Source organism: Leucopleurus acutus (genome assembly GCF_964270905.1).
Source record: "Leucopleurus acutus genome assembly, chromosome: 2".
Lineage (NCBI taxonomy): Eukaryota > Metazoa > Chordata > Mammalia > Artiodactyla > Delphinidae > Leucopleurus > Leucopleurus acutus.
The window spans coordinates 167,491,075-167,515,710 of NC_139143.1; the positions used below are offsets into that span (position 1 = coordinate 167,491,075).

The following is a 24,636-nucleotide window of genomic DNA, read 5'->3' on the forward strand; positions in this document are numbered from 1 at the left end:
TACAGGAGTCTGGGGGAGCATAAAGAAGAGACCACTATCTAGCCAGGGGAGGAGGGTTAAGGAAAGTTTCCAAGAAGTGGCGTCTAAACTGACAACTGAAGGATGACTAGGTGCTTGCTGGAAGGAAGGTGGGAAAGGACAGTACCGGCAGAGGGAACAGAAAGTACAAGGTAAGGTGCTGGCAAACTATGGACCACTGTCTAGCTTTATAAATAAAGTTTTATTGAGATATAGTCATGTCTATTCACTTACATATTGTCTCTGACTGCTTTCGCTCTACACAGCAGAGTGGAATAGTTGTCAAAGAGACGCTATGGCTCACAAAGCATAAAGCATTTACTATCTGGCCCTTGACAGAAAAAGCTTGCTGACTCCTAGAGGTTAGAGTGCTTATACTGCCTTTTAGGAACATAGTGCTGGAGGGTTGAGGGTGGGAACTGTGCAGTAGTCAGCTCACAATGAGTCCTTCTTTCCTCAGCCACAGTGGATTGATCCAGGAGTAGACACACCTGATTTAAACTGATCTAATCAGATTCTCTCTTCCTAGGAATTTGAAATGTGGATTGTGAGACCCAGAAAAGGAGCTGAGTTACATCAAAGTCTGTGAACCTCTGCTGCTGAGGCCCTTAGAGCTGCCCTGCTCCTTTCCAGACCCATTCATCAATAATCCCTTTGATTCTGAAGCCCCTTCCAATCAATTCCCCAAACTTTTAATTTTCATTTCTTTCAGTTTCTGTTCATTTTAATGAAAAAACTTTAACTAAAATTAACATAGTGCAGAGAGATGAAACCGGTGGGGTATACAGTCAGCATGGTCCACTATATGTATAATATGAGCCACATATGTACTTTTACATTTTCTAGTAGCTACATTTTAAAAAGTAAAAAAGAAATTGGTGAAATTAATTTTAATAATATTTTATTTCACCCAATATAGGCAAATATTATCATTTCAGTATATAGTCAATATTTTAAAATTGCTAATGAGATGCTTTACATTCTTCTCTTTGAACTATGTCTTTGAAATCTGGGGTGTATTTTACATTTATGGCACATCTCAAATCAGACTAGCCACATTCTGAGTACTCCATAGCCACGTGAGGCTGGTGGCTAACATAATGGACAGCACAGATTAGAACCTTCAAGGCAGCAAAGGACCTGCTAAGAAGTCCTGGCTTCATTCTGAAAGCAGTGGGCATCCCCTGAAGAGATTCAAGCCAGGAAGTAACATGATAAGATATAGATAGATAGATAGATAGATAGATAGATAGATAGATAGATAGATAGATAGATCGATATAGATAGATAGATGGATAGATAATTTTAGGAAGATCACTCTAACTTCCACTTAAAGAATGGACTGGACAGGAATTGAGGCTAGAGTTAGGGAGATTTGCTAGGAGGAGTTGAAGAGAGAGGAGAGGTAAAGATTATGATGGTAGACTTTGGCAGCAGCAGCAGGAATATTAAGATACAGTTGAACTCAAGAGAGGCCTAGGAGGCAGGAGCAACATGTCTCATCATCATTGCTGCCCCTACTCACTAAATCTACTTCCCACCTGCACATCTTTGTGTATCTCCTCCCCATCACTCCATCCCACATATCTTCCTCATTTCCTCTCTGGCGACCAAAGAGGCAAATCCTCCCCAATCTTTAAGGCATAGTCCAGGGTAGTTATGCATACACAGTGGTCCACAGTAGGAGATCAATTCACAAATGTTTCTTTCCTCCCTCAATGAAGTCTTCTCTGAATGCTCCTGCCCACACCTCACCTCCAATCCTGAAGTATGAAAGACAGGAATATTGGCTCAATCTAGGGTAAGCTAGAGGTCCTGTCCCGAGAAGTTTCTGGCAACTCTAAGAGGAGCTTTCAGCTTCATGGGTGAAGGTGGAAAGTTATATTTAACCAGAGTTGTGGTTTTGCTAAGAGAGTACACATACAACAAATGAAAAAGAGGCAAGGAAGTAGAGGGTGAATGCAAGGGAGTGATGATAAAGATTAACCATGGAATTTCAGCTGGCATGGGAAACTCTAACTGCTATTCACAAATATTCAAGTTCTCCAACCCCACTGCTTGCTTCTGGACTTTGGGTAGAAATGCACTTTCCGGTCCACTTGAGGCTAGGTATGGCCATGTGACTGGTTCTGGCCAATCAGATTACAGATTCTAGATGGAGCAGTTAATTGCCAACATGACCCTCCAGAGTTCTCTTTTCCTTCTCCCATAGTGACCAACATTATTTGAGATGGTGGCTTTTCCATCACTCTGGGTTTCTGACTATGAAAAGCAGAGCCTTCTGTTGACCCACGATGTTCAAGTTGTGCAAGAAAGAAATAAATCTTTCTTCGTTGTATTAAAGCTTAAAATGTAAGCCTTAAATATAAGCCTGAAATATTGGGAGTATTTGTTACTGCAGCAGTACCTAGCCTATCGTGACTGATATAACTGGAGGAGAGGACATTAACAGGGAGAGAGAGAATGCAAAATGTAGGATTAATAGATTTCACTTCCTGGCATGGAAGGATTGATGGGGTCAGAACAGGAGGGAGAATAGTTGGAAAGACATGGGGTATTGTTTAGAGCATTAGATTCATGATAAGGTCTAGGGTATGACCATGAAGTGAGTGCCTGAGGTACAGAGAGGACAAGATCTCTGAAGCAAGGAACTGAGAGAACAATGTTGGATCATCTCTATGTATACTGAAATCGTCAAAGATTAAGACAAAAGCAATGTTGGAGAGAGTAAGAACCAGAAGCCAAAAATCTTGTTTCTCTTTCTGCAATGAAGATAGGAATGCCATGAAGGCAGAGACTTTTGTGCTCACTTTTACATCCCCAGTGCCTGGGATAGTGCCTAGTACAGAGAAGGCACTTAATACATATTTGCTGAATGAATGACCAGATGAAGGGGAGAGTAGTATACCATACACTTTGACAAGAAAACCTAATTCAGGGAAGAGAGTTCCTTCCAGTTCTTACTCCCTTGATTCTATTTTTCTGCAGTACTTTTTCCCCAGACCACAGTGACTCTTCTCTTTGTCCAACCTAGAGTCTGCTTGTTGATCTATCTTGTTGTTGCCAGAAATCTCAAGGAGCTACTTTTTAAACTCATCCCCAGTGGTCTGCATGCTGGCAACTCTAGCTAACACCACCCCCCCATGTTAGCAAACACTGGTGTTGCTCTCTCCTCTGCCTCCTCCATCATTCCCACATCTAGCTCCATTGCCAAATGTCTTTCCTTTGTTTCCAGACCTATGTCAAATCCGTTGCCTGCTCTTTACCCCCACAGCTGCTGCCCCAATCCAGATTTTCATCATCTCTTCCCTGACCTAGAACAAGTGTCCCCTCCTAATCCCCCCCTGATTTCTCTTTGCTTCTAATCCCTCTCTATTAGCTAGTTAACTATTGCTGCATTAAAATTACCTTAAATTTTTGTTAAAACTTAAAACCACAAATATTTATTACCTCAAAGTTTCTGTGGGTCAGGAATCTGGGCATGGCTTAGGGGTGCCTCTGGCTCAGGGTCTCTCACATGGCTGCCACCAAGTGTTAGCCAGGGCTACAGTCATGCCAACGCTCACCTGGAGGAGGATCTACCTCCAAGCTCACTTATGTGGCTATTAAAAGTCCTCAAGTCCTTGCTAGTGGACAGAAACATCAGTTCCTGGACACCGAAACCTCTCCATAGGGCAGCTTGCAACATGGCAGATGTCTTCCCTAAGAGCATGTGAGCAAGAAAGAGAAGGTGCCAAAGACAGAAGTTACGGTCTTTCTGTAATCTAATCTCAGAAATGGTAACCCATCACTTCTAACATATTCTATTCATTAGAATGGAATCAATAAGCCCAGTCCATACTCAAGGAGAGAGAATCATATCAGTATGTGAACACTATGGTTTGGGATCACTGGGGACATCTTAGAGCCTGCCTACCACAACCTCATCACTGCCTCCTAGTGAGCCACCTGAAGTGCAAAGCTGATCTCTTCTCTCCCTTTCTCAGAAACTTCTGTTAACTTGCTCATACTAGGACATAACCCTTTCATAATATTCCTCAATCACTATTTCATTCTCATCTTCCATCCTGTACTCCAGTTCCTAAGAAATAGCTCTGAATTATCGCACTTCTATCCCTTTACACACCACTTCCCTGGTGTGGGATGCTTCCCTCCACCTCCCCAGACTTTTCTACCTGGCCAACTCCTACTCACCCATCAAGGTTTCTGCTTCCATCCATTGCTTCTGTGAAGTCCATCCTAACTTCTAGCAGGCAGTTACGTCTATCCCTAATCAGACTTCCCTTGGCACCCTATGCTTTCCACTAGCACACCAAATTATAATTATCTCCACTTGGATCTCAAAGTCGACATGTTCAGAAGTTCATTTCTGCTGATTTTTATATCAATGAAATTTAGCAGGAGATGGATCTTGCAGCCTCACCATCTTCAATGGAGATGTATAGAACTAGTTATAGAATCTCACCATCTTAACTGGCATTATTAAATGCCCAGAGAGCAGTCATTTTGTAATAGTGTCCTACTAAATAAATACATGTGCTGCTCTAAAAGCAATTCTGGTCCCCACAGGCTTCCATAGGAAGAGGGCTGGGTGAGTATGACTGAGAGATTCTTCCAGAGTAGGCAGAGATGCTTCCCAACCTGCCTCCACTAGTTACTATCTATTCTAGACAAGTTACATCATATCTAAGCCTCAGTTTCCTAATTTATAAATGGAAATAACCTAAGTGGTTCCTATGGTGACCACAGATCAGCTGCTATTCTGAGCACTTTAAATATGTTAATTTATTTAATCCTTAGAATTAGGATATGCGGTAGGTGTATTATTCCATTTTACAGATGCAGAAACTGTGGCACAAAAAACACAGGTAATAACTGGCAGAGCCAGGATTCCAACACAGGCACTGAGGAGTCGGAGTCTGTGTCATAATAACCACTTCACAGGTTAGTGCGGATTAAACGAAAAAGTGCGAATCAAGGTCAAGGGCAGGGCATGGCACACAGTGAGTACTCTTTATTATTTTAAAACGTGAAACACCTTGGCCTGCAAGAATTCTTTCAAAGCCCATGATTTTCTGCGTGAATTCATCGGGTGTCTCCTGTAGGGAATGAAAGGGATGAGCGGGGAGGACACCGGGGACGAGCCTCCCAATACCGATACAGCTCTCTGTCTCCGTTACTCAGGGATGTTCCTACTTTGTAAGGGGAAGCGGAAGTAGCTGGTGGGCAAAAGCCCAGTTCCGGTGTTACTGCGGGCCTTTCTAGCCGGGCAAGGCCCGGTAGCCCCCTTGCCAGCCTCCTGCGTGCCAACAGGACCCCTTGCTCGTGGGGGCCCGCCCTCGGCGAAGGTTTGATTTTCCACTGGTGGAGGCTGCGGGCGGCGTCTGTCCGTCCTTCAGCCAACGGACTCGGCTGTCTCTTCTCGCTGTTTGGTAAAGTCCTCCTCCGCTCAAGCAGAGGGCGCCAGAAGACGGGCCTCGAAGCCTGGGAGGCTCTCTGACACGGAAGTGACGTCACGGCGCCGGAAATCCGCGTCCGCCGGGACTCAGGGGTGTGACGGATAGTTGAAGCGGCTGAAAGCCGAGCGTGTAAGGTTACGTTAGGAGGTGTTTAAGGGCATGGTTTCCACGCCGGTTAGGCTCGGAGGCTCAGATGAGAAAAGTGAGCTCTTGGAGACAGAGGCTTGTTCATATTCACCCAGCGAGAACTTCTCCCGAGACCAGCGCGCTTCGCACACGACTCCTTTTAGCGGAGGAACGGCCTTGGGGTGGTTTGCTCCGCCTGAGGAGTCCCTGAGGCAAGTGTCACAGGAATACCCGCACTGCACAGATGGGGTAAACGAACCCAGAGAGAGACAGGGACTTGCAGGGTAGGGTTGCCGGATTTAGCAGCTAAAATGCAGGACGCCCAGTTAAAGTTGAAGTTCAGGGGAACAACAGTGTTTTAGTATAAGGATACCCCTAATAGTCATGGGTCATACGTTTACTGAAAAAGTAGTCGTCGTTTTCTGAATTCAGATTTAACTGGGCGTCCCATATTTTGTATGGCAATCCTACCTCACGGTCACCCAGCTGAGTGGAAGAGCAGAAAGAGCTTTTGAGACATCCTGTATGCCTCCCCACCTAAGGCTCACTAGTGTGTGGACCCATGCCCCTTCTGGGTGTAACCCTGGAAGCCTGCAGCGACCCCAGCTCGTTCCAGTTAGTGGCCTGCCCTTCGCAGGATCTAGGCTGCTGTTCAGGAGCTGAGGAGAAGGGGTCAGATACCCCTGCCTCGAGGTTCAGGGGTAACCCCACCCCCCGCCACCATCCTCCAAGACTAGTTTATTCGAAGACACTAAGCACTTACTCTGTGCTAAGCACAAACCCAGGCTCCAGATGACATTGGCAAGTAGGAGAAATATTCCCTCTCTTTGTGGAATTAACAGATTTGCGGGGAGACGAGTAGAAAGATTACATTGCGATCAACAGTTCTTTAATACGGATAAATGCAGCACGCTGTGAAAGCACAGAGGTGCAATATCCAGGCAGAGAGTAAGAGAAAAGGGAGATACGCAAGCTGAGGCTTGAAAGGTTCGTTCAGCTTATTTGTTGAATATTTGTGGGCAGTGCTTTAGGCACTAGGAACACGGCAGTAAACAAACATCTCTCTGCCCTTAAGAGCCTAAGTCTAAGCAAAATGCATGTCAGGTGATGAGCTGTGGGGTGCAGGAGTAAAAGGTGAGGCTACGGAGGGGATCATGGGATACTGGGGTGCGAGTAGAGCGTGGTGAGGAAGGCCTCACTGAGAAGGTAACGTGAGCAAAGATCTGAAGGTGTGAGGGGGAAAGATCATGGAGCTATTTGGGGTTATAAGGAAATGTGCCTGGTGTGTTAGAGGAACACAGAGAGGAATGATGTACTGCCTCCAGTATGATAGCTTTCTCAGGGATTTTCAGTGACAGCTTTGACAGTGTGTTTCTTGCCTTCAATACTGCCTTTAGAATCTAATTTCTGTAAAATGTGACTCCACATAATTAGCTGGGGGGGGGCCACTTTAAATAGGATGTACAGAAAAGGCCTTTCTGAGAAGGTGACATTTAACGTGAGCCCTTTAAGTTAGGGATGAGTCAGCCCTGGAGAAGCTGGAAGAAGAGCTATTTAGGCAGAGGGAACAGCAAGGGCAAAGGTCTGGAAGCAGGAAAGAACTCAGTAGACGTGAGGAACTGAAAAGAGGCCAGTAGGCCGGTGCATGGTGAGAAGAGTGGCAGGAGATGAGGTTGGAAAGTGGACGGAGATCTCAAGCAATTTAACTTTCATTGGCATCACAGTAGGAATCCACCGGAGGATTTTCAGCAGAGGATTGACAAGATCGGATTCGTGTTTCAGAAAGATCCCTCTGACTGTTAGGAGCCTATATCAGATAATTTTGTAGGTTAAGTTTATACGGGCTTAGCTACTCACCCCCTAGGTGCCAGGAAGAGGGTTTAAAATGGAGCAAAGGGTTGACTGGGAACTCACATCCTGTTGCCTTCTGTATGGTCCCTTTACAGCTAGAATGAGTGGCCGGGGGTGGGGGCGGGGGACACCCGGGGACACCCAGAGAGCCACCATCCCCCTCCTGAGCAGGGGTGGACAGAGATGACAACTTGGACCCCCATCAGGCTCCCTGGCTGGACCTGCCTTAAACAGGCTGGGGGGTGAAGGAGGGTGAAGTGCATGCTACCACCAGCCCACTAGGTCTTCCTCGGCCCCTTTTGAATACACTTTCAATTATCCTCTCAAAGGCCCTGTCATGCTTCTGTTCCAGAAGCATTTAGGGCTGCCTGCTGCCTGCAGAATTAAGTTCAGACTCGTGCTCTGTTGTTCGATTTGTAGGACTGAGCCCTTAACCTGTGGGATCTGATTCTATCTCTTAGGTAGGTAGTGTCAGAATTGAGTGGAGTTGTAGGACGCCCGGCTGGTGTCTGAGAATTGCTTGGTGGTGTGGGAAAAAAAAAACACACATTATACTAGGCTTACCCAGTGAGAAGCTCAAGTGAAGATATAAAAACAATCGCAATGAAATGTCTAGACCAGGCAAGTCCACAGAGATGGAAAATAGATTCGTGGGTGCCAGGGCTGGGGGAGGGGAGAATGGGGAGTGACTGCTAGTGGATATGGGGTTTCTTACTGAGGTAATTAACATGTTCTAGAATTAGGTAGTGGTGATGGTTGCAGAAACTCTGTGAATATACTAAAAACCACCGAATTCTACACTTTGAAAGGGTGAATTTTAAGGCATGTGAATTATATCTCAATTTTTTTTTAATTGCAGAAGAAAAATCTTTAGGGTCACCAGTAGCAGCTGGGGGAACTCTAAAATCTGAACTCCTTTGCTAAGCGGCTCACACACCCCAGTTGCATAGCTTGAGACCCTAGCAATGTGAAGTCCTGAAGAGAACTGCCAGTGTCTGAGGAGACGTGAGCATCAGAGCCGTTGACACTGGATGTGGCAGTAGTCTGTAGCCAACCACGTTCTAACGATTACTGCCTGAATAAGCAAAACCAACCAGCACATACTTGCATTACTCTGATTGCCTTGCTGACCTGCAAGGAGAGGAAGGGTACAGGGTCTCCTCAGAACCTCCCAGGGACCCACCTCTTTGCTCTTTATCTTTGGTATGAATTTCCAAAAGCGGTGTCAAATATTCAGTTTTCCCCACTTTGGGCCGGGACTTAAGCTGGCTGTTGGGTTCACACAGAAGCCCCTCACCAGCCATGAGCTGCAGCCCCGGTGCCGCACAGAGACAACCGTGACCCCGACCCCAGACCCTGACAGCTCCCCCTTCCTCACGAAGCCAGGCATGGAAGCTTGTGAAGACGAGAGAGATGAGTTAGAGAAGCTGGGTGCCAGTGGGAGGTGCCCACACTGCAGCGGGTCAGGACCGAAGCAGAGGGCATGGGGTTATCATAGTAGGGTGGGGAAGTCTCGGCCCTGGCCTCACCCAGGCTGCTTCGTTGACTGAACCGCCGGGTTCCACTGGCGTATTAAACAACCTAAATATTTATTCGCTTCATATTTACAAAGGTGGGAAGCAGACCAAGGGAGACCCCAAGAACACCCCCATACCTGGCTGACCAGGCCCCTGGCGCTGCAGAGGAGGCAGACACAACTGGGAGGCACAGGATTTATGTTGCATACTTGAACTACAGGGAGCGCAAGCCTGGTCCTATTTACAGGGCAGAAACACTGCAGGGGGAGCGTGGGGCCGGCAGAGCGAGCGCCGGAGTCCTGGCCAGAGGGTGCTCCTGATCGCCACCTTCCCCTCTGCTCCCAGAGGCGTCTCTGCGGCCCCGCTGGGGTTCTCCGGGGGCGGGGGGACGGGCCCCGCTCACATGATGCTCGCCGGGGTGAAGACGGGGCCCATGCACAAGGTGTCTGTGATCTCCCAGCCACAGGACAGAGGCCTGCACGTGCCCTCGGCGTCCTCGTCCTGTTCTGCAGGCAGCAGCTGCCCTCGCAGGGCTTCCCTGCAAGTGAGAGGGGGTCCCTGGAGGCAGCCAGCACGGGGCCCGCAGGCCAGGCACTGCTAGCCGATGCACTGGAAGACCTGGCACCACTGGGGCCGCAGAACCCAGGGGCAGGGGCAGGGGAAGGCCTGCTGCCCCTTCTTCCTCCGCTGCTCCCTTCTCCCCCATAGTCTACCCCCACAAGGGAGAGGAACCCACGTTCATTGATGTGCCCACTATTGGGCCAGGCACTTTGCTTACAGTATCTAGTATCCTCCCAAAACCCTGTAAGGGTGACATTATCGACCCCATTTTACTCTGAGGAAATTGAGACTCAGAAGTTACCTGCCCAAGGTCACATCTTCTACCCTAGAAGGTGGTAGAACTAGGACTCAACCCAATGCTCACTTCAGTGCCCACGTTCTTCATATCCCAAGCTTAGTACTTTAAAAGAATCATCTGCCTCCCCTCAAAAACTCTACAAGCTGTTTCTCCTACATCCCCACGTTAATAAACGGCTCGTGCTCTTGCCACACGTTGTCTTCTTCCCACACCCAGTAGATCCCTGCTGAGCCTAGTTCCTGAGCATCCTCAAAGGTACCTGCTTCTCTCCATTCCCGCTGAGACCACCATCTCTAGCCGGGAAAGTGCAGTCTCCCTGATCTGCTCTTGCCCCCTCTGGACAATTCTGACCCAGGTTCATCTTCCCAAAACGCAAACCCCTGCTCTTGAGTCACCAGCAGTTTCCTTCCACTCTCAGGCCCCACAAGATCTGGCCCCTGCCAGCCTCTCCCATCACACACAACAGTGCTGCCTGGTTGCCAGCCACAGCAGCCATCTTTTGGGCTCACGTCTCATCCTAGGCCTGTGCACATCCGGCCTCTGCCTGCATCATCAACCGTTCGCTGAGTCCCACAGCCCAGTGTACTCCTTCATAGCAACAAGGGTTCAATGCCTGCTTCCCTGACATTCCTCCAACTATAGCAGGGGAGGGGATATGTCTGAGTTACTCACTGCCTAGTGGCCCCAACAGCAGGCTGGTACATGGTAAACACTTGGTGAGGAGGGGTGGACGCTGGGTAGGAGGACAGGGAAAGAGCACTGGGTTCAGTGTCAAGAGGCCTGGGGGTAGGGGCAGCAGGACAGCCTGTCCTTTACTTCTGCCAAGTTCTGCTTCCCCACAAAACCCTCCCTCTTCCACCTACATCTTCCCTTCCCTCCCTTCATACTTCCAGGCTATTCTAGTCCCCCACCTGCAGGAAGGCCTCCCTCTTTGCCGATATGTGCAATTCAGCAGCAAATCAGTAGTCAGTATCTTTGCGGAGTCCAGTCAGGCCGTTCCCTTCCAGGTGGGAGGTCCTCTGGGCCAAGCACCCTCTGTCTGAGCCTCTGTCTCCTTATCTTTCAAAATGGGTTTTGAAAGGTAAGTTTCTTAGAACCCCTCACTGGCTCCCTACTGCCTTCAAGATCAAGTCCAACCTGGGCCTCCAAGCTGCTTCTTGATCTATTCTTCCCCACAGTCCACTCCAGCCAGCCAGAGCTACTAAAAATTCTTTGGATGGACTAGACTCTGAAGCCCCTACCCCTTCTGGCCCAGACTACCCTCCTGTCAGCTTGCCTGGCCCTCCTTACCCATCAGGCCTCCTGAGAAGCAGCCCTGACCACCCTCCCCAGCCTGCTGGCCCTCCCTCCCTAGTGACCTTGGCACTCTCTATGCCAGGGTCTGTGTATGCAGGTCTGCGCCTTGGCTCACCACGTTCTCAGATGCTCTTTTACCCGCCAGGACCCAGCACAGAGCCAGACTCTAAAGTAGGACATTTTGATGAGGCCCCTTTAATATGGGGAATTTTTTGACATGGCCATTTCAATACATCAGAATTTTGTGTTCCTAAGTAATGAGTGCATCTGACTCCCTGCAGCCTCATCCAAATGTGTTTGCTGGTGACGGTGCCAGGATGGGATAAGGAAGTCTGTGTGATTATTGTTTTTTTACTTTTGTTTTTTAGGCCTTGTCAAAACAGACCCCTGATGTCAAAACGGTAGCATCAGCCTATCCTGTGCCCCTGCAGGGAGTAGAAACAACAGGTTTGTTGACTGGATAAATGACATGCAACTTTGATACTGAGCCCCGTCAGGCCTGGCATTTGGTAGCACTGTTCCGGTGGGGGTTGGCGGGGGTGGGGGGTGCAGGGAAGAGGCTCAGGAACCCAGCATGTCCCTGGGGACGCAGGCTGCACTCATTCCTGAGGGCCTATTATAAAAGCCCCTCCCAACTACCCCAGCCCCCAAAGAGGGGGCCTCTTCATCACTGACCAGCTGTGTGACCTCAAGCAAGTGACCTCTGTTTGTGTGGGTAAAAGGAAATCGTCAAAAGGTGCCTAATGTAGGGCCTGACAGAAAGTTTCAATGGTTTAGGGTTAGGGTTAGAGTTAGTTTTCTTTCCATCTGGCCTCACTGGATCCCACTGCTGGCCTGCCATGGGCGAGCTCAGTGAGCAGGCGAGTCTTTGTCTTTCCCGGGTCACAAAGCAGCCACCCAAGTGATCAGCCCTATCTACATCTGCCCTCATCTTCTCTTAATCCACCCAGTAGTCAGAGCAGTCTTTCAGGCTTCAAACCAGCTCTCAACTTCCTTCAAGTCCCTTCCCAGATCCAACCCTGCTCCTTCTCCAGCCCCGACCAACCTCGTGTAGTTTCCTGAAGTTATGCTCACTCCCTGTTCCTTCTGCCTGGAACCCGCTTCCCACCCCTCCTGCCACCTAACTCCCACTCGTCCACCAGGCTTTGGCTTCATCCTTCCTTCCTCAGGGAGGGAGATCTGGGCCTTGGGTTGGGAGCTGGGCTCTAAGCCTCCCTCCAGCACTGCATTATCAGGAGTGTCTGTCTGCTTCTGTGTCTCTCACGGGACTCTGAGCTCCTCAAGGGAAGCTCAGTCTCGTTCATGGCCACAGCCAAGCACAGGCCTCACTTGGCATCAGCAGCCAACAGCTCCTTGTCACACTGGGTTACCCAGGAGCAGGGACCCAGACCTGGGGTTCCTCTTACTGCTTCTGCCCAGGCTGCTCCCTTCTCCCCCCACTCCATTTCCCAGCAGGGCCCCCTTACCAGGCCACCCGGGACATGGCATAGGTGATGCGGCAGGTCTGGGCACCCCCGAGGAGGGAACCCATGCCCACGGTGTAGGCGCCCATGTTCTCAAAGACCAGCCAGTCCCCTACATGTAGTTGCGGCAGCCACAGGCCCTCAGCTATGCAGTCACAGCCATCGATCACTGGGCCCCATAGGCTGCTGCTGTACAAGGGCTGCTCCGTGGATGGTTTCTGCAGGAGAGAAGGATGACAACGGTCAGCTTTCCTGGGCATACGTGCACAGCCTGAGCACCCCCTCCCTCCGAAGCCTGCATGGCTCCCAGAGCCAATAGAATAAAGACTTGATGGGCCTCTAAGCCTGCAGTTAAGGCCCTCCCACTTCTCTGCATTCATTGCTTCCTACACTCTGAAGCCATAGTGCCTGGTCTTACATCCAGACTCCAATACTTGCTAGTTGTGTGACCTTGGGCAAGATACTTTATCCCTCTGTGCCTCAGTTTGCTCATTTGTAAAATGGGAATAATAACAGTACCTACCTCTCAGGGCTACTGAAAGGATAAATGAGTATAGGTAGAGCATGTAGAACAGTGTCTGGCACATGGCAAGGGCCCAGTAAGTTAGCACTATCTCTATTATTGTTGGTGTTGCTGTCAGCTCCCGGCTTGGGCCTTCACTGGTGTGTCTGCCACTCTCCAGACCCTGGGTGGGTCCCCCCCTCTGCAGCCCTACCCCCTCCCTCAAATCAGAGATTGTCCTCTGGACCCAGCCCTGGGGGCTCCTTCTTCTATGCAGGCCTCCACGATCCCCTCCTTCCACGCTAGGCCTGGTAACAGGAGCTAGAAGCACACCAGTGAGTTAGACCCTCCCTCCCTCCTTCCCTCGGGCTCTCAGTCTGGTGAGGAAGACGGGCCTCCCACAGACAGTCACAGGGTGACCTGCCAGAGGTCACAGAGGACCTCACAGGGTAGATAGAATTACTCCCATTTCAGGGAAACTAAGGTTCTGAGAGGTTAAGTGACTTACCCAAAGACACAACTAACAATGACATAAAATTTTTATTTTTTTTAAAGTGATTTCCGAATCCAGGAAAGAAATCTGTAACATAGGCCATTTGCGGACAACCAAGATATCATTGCAGTTTGTCACAGTGTAGGGATCCTGCCAGGCAGGTCCTAGAGGAGGAGTCATGACTGAAAGAGGGACAGAAGCGAATCCTGGCTGAATCATGCCCTTGAAAGCCCCTCGTTCCAGTTAGTCCAGCTGCTCTGGGCTCCCCAGGTAAACCCTGCTTCCCTTCCCCCAGCCCCAGCCATCCCCATGCTATTCCCTGAGGCTCCAAACCTACCAATTCCTAATTTTCCTTTAGATCTCAGCTTCCTCATGGAAGCTTTCCTAAGGCTCCCCAAGCTTTGTCATCATAGCACGTACTATGATTTATGATTAGATATTTATGAAATGTATCACCCAGGCCTGTCTTCCCTGTCAGACTATAAATTCCATGAGTCCAGAGATCATGACAGTCTTGTTTACCCCCATCTCCTCCAAGCCTAGCAGTCTGGCATACAGTAGGTGCTTTTGTCAATAATATTTCTTAAGTGAATAAATGAATAAATGAATAGGGAATACATGAGTGATGAGAAAGAGGAAGAGCCAAAAAGAAAGAAAAAGAAGGTACGAATGGAAGCCATCAAAGAGCCTAGAGGGAGGCAGCGGAGGAAACCAATGCAGGATGAAGGAAAGGTGTTTCAGTACCTCAGCCAGGAGCAGGAATGAGTCAGACTGAGAAGAGTCATGGGTGCCATAAGCAGAAATAATACTCATAGTTGACAAAAGGGTAATGCACAAGCCACTGTCTCATTAATAAAGAAAAACATGCACGTTATTAAAATCAAACATGAGAACTATCCTATACTCATTAATTCATTCAATAGGTACTTATTAAGCACCTACTATATGCCAGGCTCTGATCTAGGAGCTGCAGACGCATCAGTGAATACACACACAAAAAAACAAAGTTCCTGTGCTCATGAAGCTCACATTCTAGGAAAGCGAGATAAACCAATACATCCTTGTTCATATAACTTAACAAGCTTGTTCACAAGCTTCTTGTTAATGAGTAAAATTCATCTTAGTTGCTCTGAATTATTTCCCTTAGCTCCAGTTCTTAAAAAACAATACGCTAGGGACTTCCCTGGTGGTGCAGTGGTTAAGAATCCACCTGCCAATGCAGGGGACACGGGTTTGAGCCCTGGTCCGGGAAGATCCCACATGCCGCAGAGCAACTAAGCCCGCGAGCCACAACTACTGAGCCCGCATGCCACAACTACTGAAGCCCGCGCGCCTAGAGCCTGTGCTCCGCAACAAGAGAAGCCACCGCAATGAGAAGCCCACGCACCACAACAAAGAGTAGCCCCTGCTCGCCCACGCGCAGCAACGAAGACCAAACGCAGCCAAATAAATAAATAATTTTAAAAAAACTTAAAACAAAAAACCAATAAGCTAACCTTTAAAGAATTGTGAGAGGAAATGCTATATAATTGTATCCATGAGGATCCTTAAGAAAATAGGTTCCAAAGATTCTTCCACAATAAGATAAAAAGGAACCCTTGAGTTATAATCAGAGTTCTCTCACTTCTTAGTAGTGGTATAAATTAAAAATGGGTGGAAAAGAAAGATTTTAAAACTTCACAGGAAATAATGCAATTATCATTTAAAACCTTTAAAAAAAAAAGGAAACAAAAATGGAATATGCAAAATAAATGTTCCAAAAGCATGTGGGGACAGGCTTGTAAGTCTCAGCTCTGTTTTTGAGTCGGAAAACTGAATGGAAATGGACAGGCACCTGTAAAAATATAAGATGCCCAGTCTGCTACTAGGGCCCCCTCTGAGAGAGAGGGCAGAGGGTTCCTACTTTACAAAGCATGCCCACCACTACTTCACACCTCATCTGGGAGGCAGTTGCAATTCCCATGTTACAGATGAGAAAACTCAGAAGAAATGACCTGCTTCAGGTTCTGGAGGGGGTTAGCAGCAGAACTCCAGGTGGTCCCAGACAAGGTGCCTCCTAGCTGCACCTGAATGGCTGCTTTCCTCAAAGAGACCCAGTAGGTGAGCAGATCCACAGATGAAACAAGGTGAAACATTTAGAATGGCACATGGCTTTGATGGAATCCCTAAATAGTTCCCCAACTTTTAAACAATAAATTAACTCCTATACTGCATAAAGTATACAGAAATATTTTCAAAGGGAAAAAAATGGCATGAGCAAGGGCTGCACACAAAAAGGAAAAAGAGGAAACAGAATAAAAGCCTATGATCAAAATCTCACTCGTGAACATATAGGCAAAAATCCAAAATGAATCCCTACCTAATCAAATCCACACTCATATTCAAAGAATCACTTTCAATGATCAGATAATTTGTCTCTAAATGGAAGGCAGGGATGATATGAGCAAGGCAATCACTGGCTTCATCATAATATGGAAAATATAGATCTACAATTCAAATTAAATTTTCCCAATACATGTCAACATGGCATTCAATAGCCTATAGCATCTCTTCTTGATTAAAACTACAGACAAAACTAAACCCCACAACGAAGAGAAACTATTTAAAATAAGGAGCCAACTCTAACTTAATGGAGATACACTAGAATGGCTTCATTTCAGAACTAGAAGCAACCTTAGTAATTAAAGTTAAGCCCCGTCATTTTCCAGATGAAGAAACGAGAGAAACAGGGCCCAGAGAGATTAAGTAATTTGCCTAATGTTACTCAGCTACTATATGGCAGAGCCAGGACTCAGACCCACATCTTCTGACTCCAAGTCTGAAGCTTTCTGTCATGAGAAATGCTGGCAATAGCTAGCAGGGAAAAAATAAACAATATAGAGAAAGTGAAGAAATAAAATATCACATTGCAGATAACACTTGCCCACCTGGCAAACAAAGGGGAGAGAGGTAGTTACTAGAAGAGCTCAGTGAGTTTCAGCATGCAAGCCAGTGTCTCAGCTCAAACACACAGGGGACCGTCTTCACTCACGACAGTAATGAAAGCATTACTAAACTCAGGGATGTACTTGGGCCACAATAATACTTATTCAAAGAAAATAATAAAACCTTAAAAGGAGAGATAAAATACAAGAGCTCTACCCTCTCCTAGCTAGAAAAGCTGAGTAAAGCAAAAAAGAATTCTCTCCAGTTTAATAGATTAAATATGCTACGACTAATTAAAACTCCCATGATATCTTTCTAAACGTTAGAAACAATATGACAAAAAATAAACATGAGCCTATCACAGAATATTAATAAGTAGCAGTGACAGACTCAATTTTTTGTTAAATGTTTAATTCATACAAAAGGACATTTGTATCATGTGTAAAATAAAAAGAATAATGATAAAATGAATATCTGTGTACCCACTGCCCAGCTAAAGAAATAGAACATTTCCTCTATCTTTGAAATCCCCATCCCAATGACATGTCCCTTCCCAAACTCCTCCAGAGGTAACCATTATCCAGAATTTTGTTTTCATTATTCTTTTGCTTTACTTTTTTCCATGAGTATACCTAACCCTAAACAATTTAGAATTTGATTTTGCACTTTTTAAAATGTATATGATTGGAAATATAGGGTATGTAATCTCTGCAACTTGCTTTTTTGTTTATTTGAAACTTACATTCCCAAGATTCATCCAACTGATGCATGTAGATATAATTCACAATAAGCTGCATAGAATTCATTGTATGGAATACACTGTAATTTATTTGATTATTACCCAGCATCAAGACAACATTAAGGTTGTTTCCAACGTTTTGTATTATAGAAATTGCTCCTGTGAACATTCTGACATCTCTTCAAATACACATGCCCAGAGTTTCTATGCAATATATACCTAGGAACTTGCTGGGAGAGTGTACACGTCTAACTTTACTAAATAATGCCAACTTGTTTCCCAAAGTAGAAATACCAACTCCACCTAGCAGTATCTAAGAGATCCAACTCTCTGTATGCCACCAACACTTGATATTGTCATGCTTTAAATTTTTTTCTAATCTAGTTGGTAGAAGATGTATCTTGTTTTCCTTTTACTTTGCATTTTCTTGATTACCAATGAGGTTGAGCACCTTTGCATTTTCTATTTGGCTTTCCTCTTCTGTGAACTGCCTGTTAAAGTCTTTTGCCCCTATTTCTATTGCTTTCTGCTTCACTTTTTTCCCCTTATTTTCATAAGATTCTTATTTGTCTCTGTTTCCTTTTTAAGAATCCTTCATATATTCTCTCTACTAATCCCTTATCAATTATATGTGTTTCAGTATTTTTCTCCCACTTTATGATTGCCTCCTTCCTTTCACTAACAGATGAGCAGAAGCTCTTCATTTTAATGTAGACAAACATCAGTCTTCCTTTTTGGTTTCAAAGATATTCTTCACTGTTTTTTCCTATTTCAAGGCCAAACAGATACTCTCCTTTATTGGTCTCTGGAATTTATATATATGTATGGTGTAAGATAGGGATCCAGTTTCATTTTTTGCATATGGACAATCAGGTGGTCTAGCATCATATATTAAACAATTCCCAATGATATGCTTTGCAAGTGCTGTCAAATCAAGTTTCCAGATATATGTGGATCTTTTTTGTGCTCTCAACTATGTTTTGCTGGTCTATGTTTTTATGCCACTCTCCAAACCAAACTATTTTAATAAACTTCTATTATTTTAGTGGTTACTCTAGACATTTACATTTTAACATGCATACCTAACATAAAGTCTAAAATTAATCGATATCTTTACCTTCTGCTCAAACAATTCAAAATCTTAGAAGACCAGCTTGGTCACTCTACCTCCCAACTTACATTCTATTGCTATCCAGTGTTTTAGTCTATCTTGTTTGTGACAGAGACTGCTAGTTGCCTACCCCCAGCAATTCCAATCTTCAATGTTTGCTGGGCACATGTCCACCTAGAATAAAGACTATATTTCTCAACTTCCCTTGCAGGTAGTTATGGCCATAAGATAAAAGCATAAGTACTTCCAGGAAATTTCCTTGAAAGACAACTGGCAGAGGGACTTCTTTTATTTCCTATAATGGCTGGAGCTTCAAAATGCACCTACCAAGATGGGGGCAACACCTAGAAACAGGTACAACTGAAAGCCATATGGTTCCATGTGAATATGAAACCACTATACCAGCTCTGAATTGCCTGCATCCAGACAGTTGCATAAGAGTAAAATAAACTTCAGTGTCTTGTTCTAGTCACATAATTGTTGTTGGTGGTGATGCTGGTGCCAGTCAGTGATCCTTTAAATATACCCGCATATTTACCTACCTTTCCTCATCATTCCTTCCTGCAACTCAGACCATCCATCTGGATAATTTTCCTTATGTCTGAAATATATCCTTTAGAATTTCCTTTAGTGAAGATCTATCTCTCAGTATTTGCTTGTCGGAAAATGCCTTTGTTTCATACTCATTCTTGAAAAACAATTTTGCTGGATATAAAATTCTAGGTTGATAGATTGAAGCTGCTATTCCACTATCTTCTGCCTTCCATTGTTACAGGAGAAAAATAAGCTGTAAGTCTAATTAACATTCTTCTACAGGTATTCTTCTATCTGTCTCATTTCTCTCACTAGTTTTATGATCTTCTCCTTGTCTTTGGTATTGTTTCACTAATATGTTGTCTAGGTATGGATTTATTTTTAGGTAACATACTTGGAATTTGTTGGATTTCCCAAATCTAAGAATAAGTGTTCCTCTCTTACATTTTATTAACTCTCTGCCAGCTATTAATTTTTTAAATTTTAATTTATTTATTTTGCCTCTCAGCTCCAAATCCACCCTTCTTTGCCCTGGTTTGTGATGCTGGAGTAAGACATTTCTTCTTTACTATCCATCTCTATGTTAGGCTTTGTCAATAGAAGTTGCTGGAAAGACACTGCAAGAACAGATCAGGAAGAAAGGACTTTCCTCCTTTTAGCCTGATGTTTTCTGTGTGGCCACCTCTGGTTCAGGGTATGAGGGTCTGGTTGCATTCACTTCAGTGGCCCCCACAGTTCAACTTTGGCCTGCACAGTCCAACAAGCTTCCCTCCACTCCGCAGCAGGCTGCTTCTGTGATGCAGTTGTGTTGGGAACCCTCTGAAAGTTTCTTTGCCACTGGTAGGCTGCACATCCTTGTAATAGCCACAGTCTCTCTTTAAAGGTTTCAATCTCAGCCTTGGAGGGAGAAGCCCTCCTCTAAGTTTCTTCCTTTTTCACTCTCCCTTACCAGGGGTAGTAACTGCTTTTATCCTTTTTAGTAATTAACCATCTTTAAAGTTAGCAATTCTTTATATTAAAATTCCCCTGTTCGAATTACTTGTCTCGTTTCTGTATCCTGATACAACCTCTTCCTGAAACTATGATTAGACATTATGCCTTCTCATTCTATCTACCACTTCCTTTGCCTTTCTTATTTTCTTTCCTATCTCTGTCTCTTTGTGCTACATTTGCATAGTTTCTTCAGCTCTATCTTCCCATTCCCTAATTCTCTATTCAACTGTCTCTAATATCTTTCTTACCCTGTGCATAAGTTCAATTTTCATATATTTCATTTCTAGAAGTTCTATTTAGTCCTTTTAAAAATCTGCTAGTTCATGTTTTTATATTTGCTTACTTTTGGGTCATATTTTCAATTTTTATTTCTTTAAATATTGTAAATATTTTTATTTTTAGCATCAGATAATTCCAGTACATGTAGTAATTGCAGGTTTGAATCTGCTGTCTATTGCTTCTGCTGGTTCCCCCTCATGGTGACTTGTTTCTTTGTGTTTTGTGATTTTTTATTGTGATATCATGTACCTTGGAAATTTATCTGTGAGAATTTTTAAAAGCCTAGGTTGAGAAGTCCTCCTCCAGAGAGAATTTGTGTTTGCTTCTGCAAGATAAAATGAATTCTAGGCTTGAGGTTTTTCAGACCACACAGTTAATATGAATTTGGGCAACAAACCCAAGAAAAGGCCGGCTTGTGGTTTCAAATTCTCATTTTTTTGCTCTCTTCCAACTACTAATATGATCAAAACAGACAAGTTTTCTTGCTGTCCTCCTCTGTGGGAGTTTTTCCTAATATTCTCTTACACTAATGATTATGTACTTTTTCAGGGTTCCCAGCTTTATGTGAGGGATCCTATCATATTCTCTATCTTGACTAGTCCCTAGGAACACACACAACTATGAAAACTGAAGATCAGTGCTAAAAGGATTCAATATACACCTCCCAGAGAGAAAGCCAGTTTCAGAGTTAGGTTTTCTCTCTGGATTAATTAATTCACTTAATGCATATTTGAACAGTCACTGTTGTATGTGCTTGGGACACACTAGTGAACAAAATAGACAAAGATCCTTGTCCTCATGGAGTTTATAGTCTAGCAGGAGGGAGGAAAACAAAATAAAGAAGTTATATACTGTGTTACAAAGTAATTAAAAAACAAAAGACCAGGTGGGGGGTACAGGTGTAATATTAAATAAGGTGTAAGGTGTCAGGGTAGGCCTCCTTTAGGGCAAGGACCTAAGGGAGGTGAGGAGTGAACCAGTGTGGTACCTAGAAAAGTGATCCAGGCAGAGGGGAAAGCTGGTGCAAAGATGCTGAGGCAGAAACATGCTGGGTGAGTTCAAGGAACTGCAAGGAGGCCGATATGATTAGAGTGGGGTGAGCAAGGCGAAGAGGGTGGGGGAGGTGGTCAGAGAGGAAACAGAGTCAGATCACAAAGGGCTGCGGGAGCTACTGTAAGGGCTCTGGCTTTAATATGGAGTGAGACAGGAGCCAAAGAAGGGTTTTAGGTAGAAAAGAGACATGATTTGACTTACATTTAAAAAGGATCCCTCAGGCTGGTCAGTTGACTGGCATTTACTCTAAGTGAAATGGAGATTCCTACTTTCACTTATTTTTTGACCTCTGAAGATTCCCTGCTATCTCTTAAGTCAGGACACAGTTTTCTTTGTTGTCAGTGGGGAGGCTGTTTGGGGTATCTAGTCTACCACATTGCTGGAGATAGAAGGCACCCTACCAGTTTTCTAAACATAGCACAAAGCTGTTGTCAAAAGAATGGGATAAAAACTAGAGATCACTGAAAAAAAATGAAATTAATGTACAGTATGGCAAAGCAGAAATAAAAAAAGGGTTAGAAATCATTACTTAAGAATTGTTAAGGCAAGAACTAACCAGGTTCAGACCTGACAAGTACTACTGCAATATATTCCATACGGATTCACACTTTTTAAACCATAAATAATTAGAATAAAATACAATGACAAGTAAGAAAGCCCAGTCTTTTCAAGGGGGGGTGTCTCTGTACAGAGTGGGGCAACTAGAGCTTGTACCCTGAATTTTGCTTCCCAAGATTCTCGTAAAACTCCCATGGCACTTGCCCCCTCTGGGTACCTCCCCACACCTAACTATACCTTGCATTTATGAAGTGCTAATACCCATTTATTGAATTGCATCTTTATACCCTAAATATATGTCATTTTAGACCACTCAGTGAACATTTAAAATGTTTATAAATAAAGAGTCCATCTAACATATCAGTAAAGAAAACCATATCTCATAGTATATAATTTTTTTTAAGTTAAAAACAATGTGCACTATGACACTTAAAAAAACAGGAATGAAAGTAAATTTTAACAATAGTTGTCTCTGAATGGTGGGATTAGTGGGTTATTTTATTTTACTGTTTGTGCTAAATTTTTCTCCAATAAATGTTCTATTTGTTATATATATACACCATATATATGGTAATCTATAAACCGCAGAGCAGTTAGAGACAGATTTCCTTACTATTAATTGCAGCACACTTAGTTAAGATATATGATAGTGTGTTGAAACTTCTATGAAAGAATAACAAAGAATCACAAAACTAAAATAATAAACCATCAGATTAAGAAAAAATATATGTATCAAATATTATATTAAATACATACACACATGCATATGCAGGCTCATCTTCATTTGCAAGAAAAAAAAAACTTTAACACCTCCCAAATTAGGCGAACAGAGGATATAAAAATATATTGACAGGACTTCCCTGGTGGTGCAGTGGTTAAGAATCCGCCTGCCAATGCAGGGGACACGGGTTCAATCCCTGGTCTGGGAAGCTCCCACATGCCGCAGAGCAACTAAGTCCGTGTGCCACAACTACTGAGCCTGCGCTCTAGAGCCTGCAAGCCACAACTACTGAGCCCGTGTGCCACAACTACTGAAGCCTGCGTGCCTAGAGCCCACGCTCTGCAAAAGGAGAAGCCACCACAATGAGAAGCTCACACGCCGCAACCAAGAGTACTCCCCGCTCGCCGCAACTAGAGAAAGCCCACGCAGCAAGGAAGACCCAACACAGCCAAAAGTAAATAGATAAACTTATTTATTTTTTAAAAAAAGGATCACTTAAAAAAAAAAAGACACTGACATCAAAGGAAATAAACCAAAAAAAAAAAGTTTTATCCTTGTCAAAGAAACAAGAATGAAAGAAATATTGAGGTATACCATTTCAGATAAATTAGCCAACAAGAAAAAGGTCATGGACTTCCCTGGTGGCGCAGTGCTTAAGAATCCGCCTGCCAATGCAGGGGACTCGGGTTCGATCCCTGGTCCGGGAAGATCTCACATGCCATGAAGCAACCAAGTCCGTGCACAACAACTACTGAGCCTGCGCTCTAGAGCCCACAAGCCACAGCTACCGAGCCCACGCGCCACAACTACTGAAGCCCGCGTGCCCTAGAGCCCATGCGCTGCAACTACTGAGCCCAAGTGCTGCAACTACTGAAGCCTGCGTGCCTAGAGCCTGTGCTTCGCAACAAGAGAAGCCACTGCAATGAGAAGCCCGGGCACCGCAATGAAGAGCAGCCCCCACTCGCCGCAACTAGAGAAAGCCCGCACAGCAACAAAGACCCAACACAGCCAAAAACTTTTTTAATTTTTTAAATAAAAAGAAAAAATAGAAAAAAGAAAATGGTCACAGCACATAATGCTGGTGAGCTTATTGTGAAATGGTACAAATGGTAACAATAAATATTGGTCCAAGCTTTGAGGAAAACAATCTGACAATATGTATCAAGAGGCATAAAAATGCTCAAATCATTTTACCCGGTAGTCCTATTCCAGAGATGGGGGTGGGGGAGGGGGAAGCTGGGGCAACGTGAGAGAAGCATGGACATATACACACTACCAAGTGTTAAATGGATGGCTAGTGGGAAGCAGCCGCATAGCACAGGAAGATCAGCTCAGTGCTTTGCAACGACCTAGAGGGGTGGGATAGGGAGAGTGGGAGGGAAGCTCAAGGGGGAGGGGATATGGGGATATATGTATGCATATGGCTGATTCACTTTATTGTACAACAGAAACTAACACAGCATTGTGAAGCAATTATACTCCAATAAAGATGTATAAAAAAAGAAAAGAAAAGAGTTTTTAAAAGGGAATATACTTTAAGCATGTGCATTGAGCCAGCATACAAAGAGACTAACAAAGAGCATTCTAGGCAGAGGGAGTACTCATAGAAACATGAATAAGAATAAACAAAAATTAGCAATGCCCAAATGCCCCACAATGGCGACATTTTACAAGGAGGCGGTGATTTTATAGAGAGGCCATCATTTTATAGGAAAGTATCGATAGTCAAGAGCTTGTTCTTTGGCAGCAGACAGGTAATCAAAGATGAATAAGACAGGAACTCTGCCCCCAAGGGTCTACAGTTTATTCCTTTATCAACTGTGTGAGTTTTGAGTCAGTTGCTTCACCACCCTATGCCTCAGTTTTCTCACCTGTAAAATCAACTATATAAACCATTTATGAGGGGAGATCTGAACACTAACTAGACGACACGGGATACTATGGAACTGCTCATTTGTTAGTTTGGTGATGTTACTGTGTTCTTTTTTTAAGTCCTTATCTTTTAGTGACAACTACTAAAATATTTTTGAAAAAAGTTCAATAACATTTGTTCTGTAGTTTTTGTACTTTTCTCATGACACTGTTGTAGTTTGTGTACTACTCTCTCTCCCTCTCTCTCTCTCACACACACACACACAC

The 24,636-nt window shown here is 44.7% G+C and overlaps 1 protein-coding gene across 4 annotated transcripts in view; it reads right to left on the reverse strand.

The window, feature by feature from the left end:
* Nucleotides 1-9,370: 9,370 nt before the first annotated feature.
* Nucleotides 9,371-24,636, reverse strand: part of AZIN2 (antizyme inhibitor 2) — a gene marked incomplete at both ends in the record, with an annotated part of 33,982 nt that continues 18,716 nt past the window's right edge. For all 4 annotated transcript variants that reach the window (XM_082865651.1, XM_082865654.1, XM_082865652.1 and 1 more), the window contains 2 exons: nucleotides 9,371-9,509; nucleotides 12,593-12,807. In XM_082865651.1, coding sequence (XP_082721777.1) covers nucleotides 9,371-9,509; nucleotides 12,593-12,807 — 354 coding nt within the window. The remainder of the gene's footprint in view (nucleotides 9,510-12,592; nucleotides 12,808-24,636) is intronic.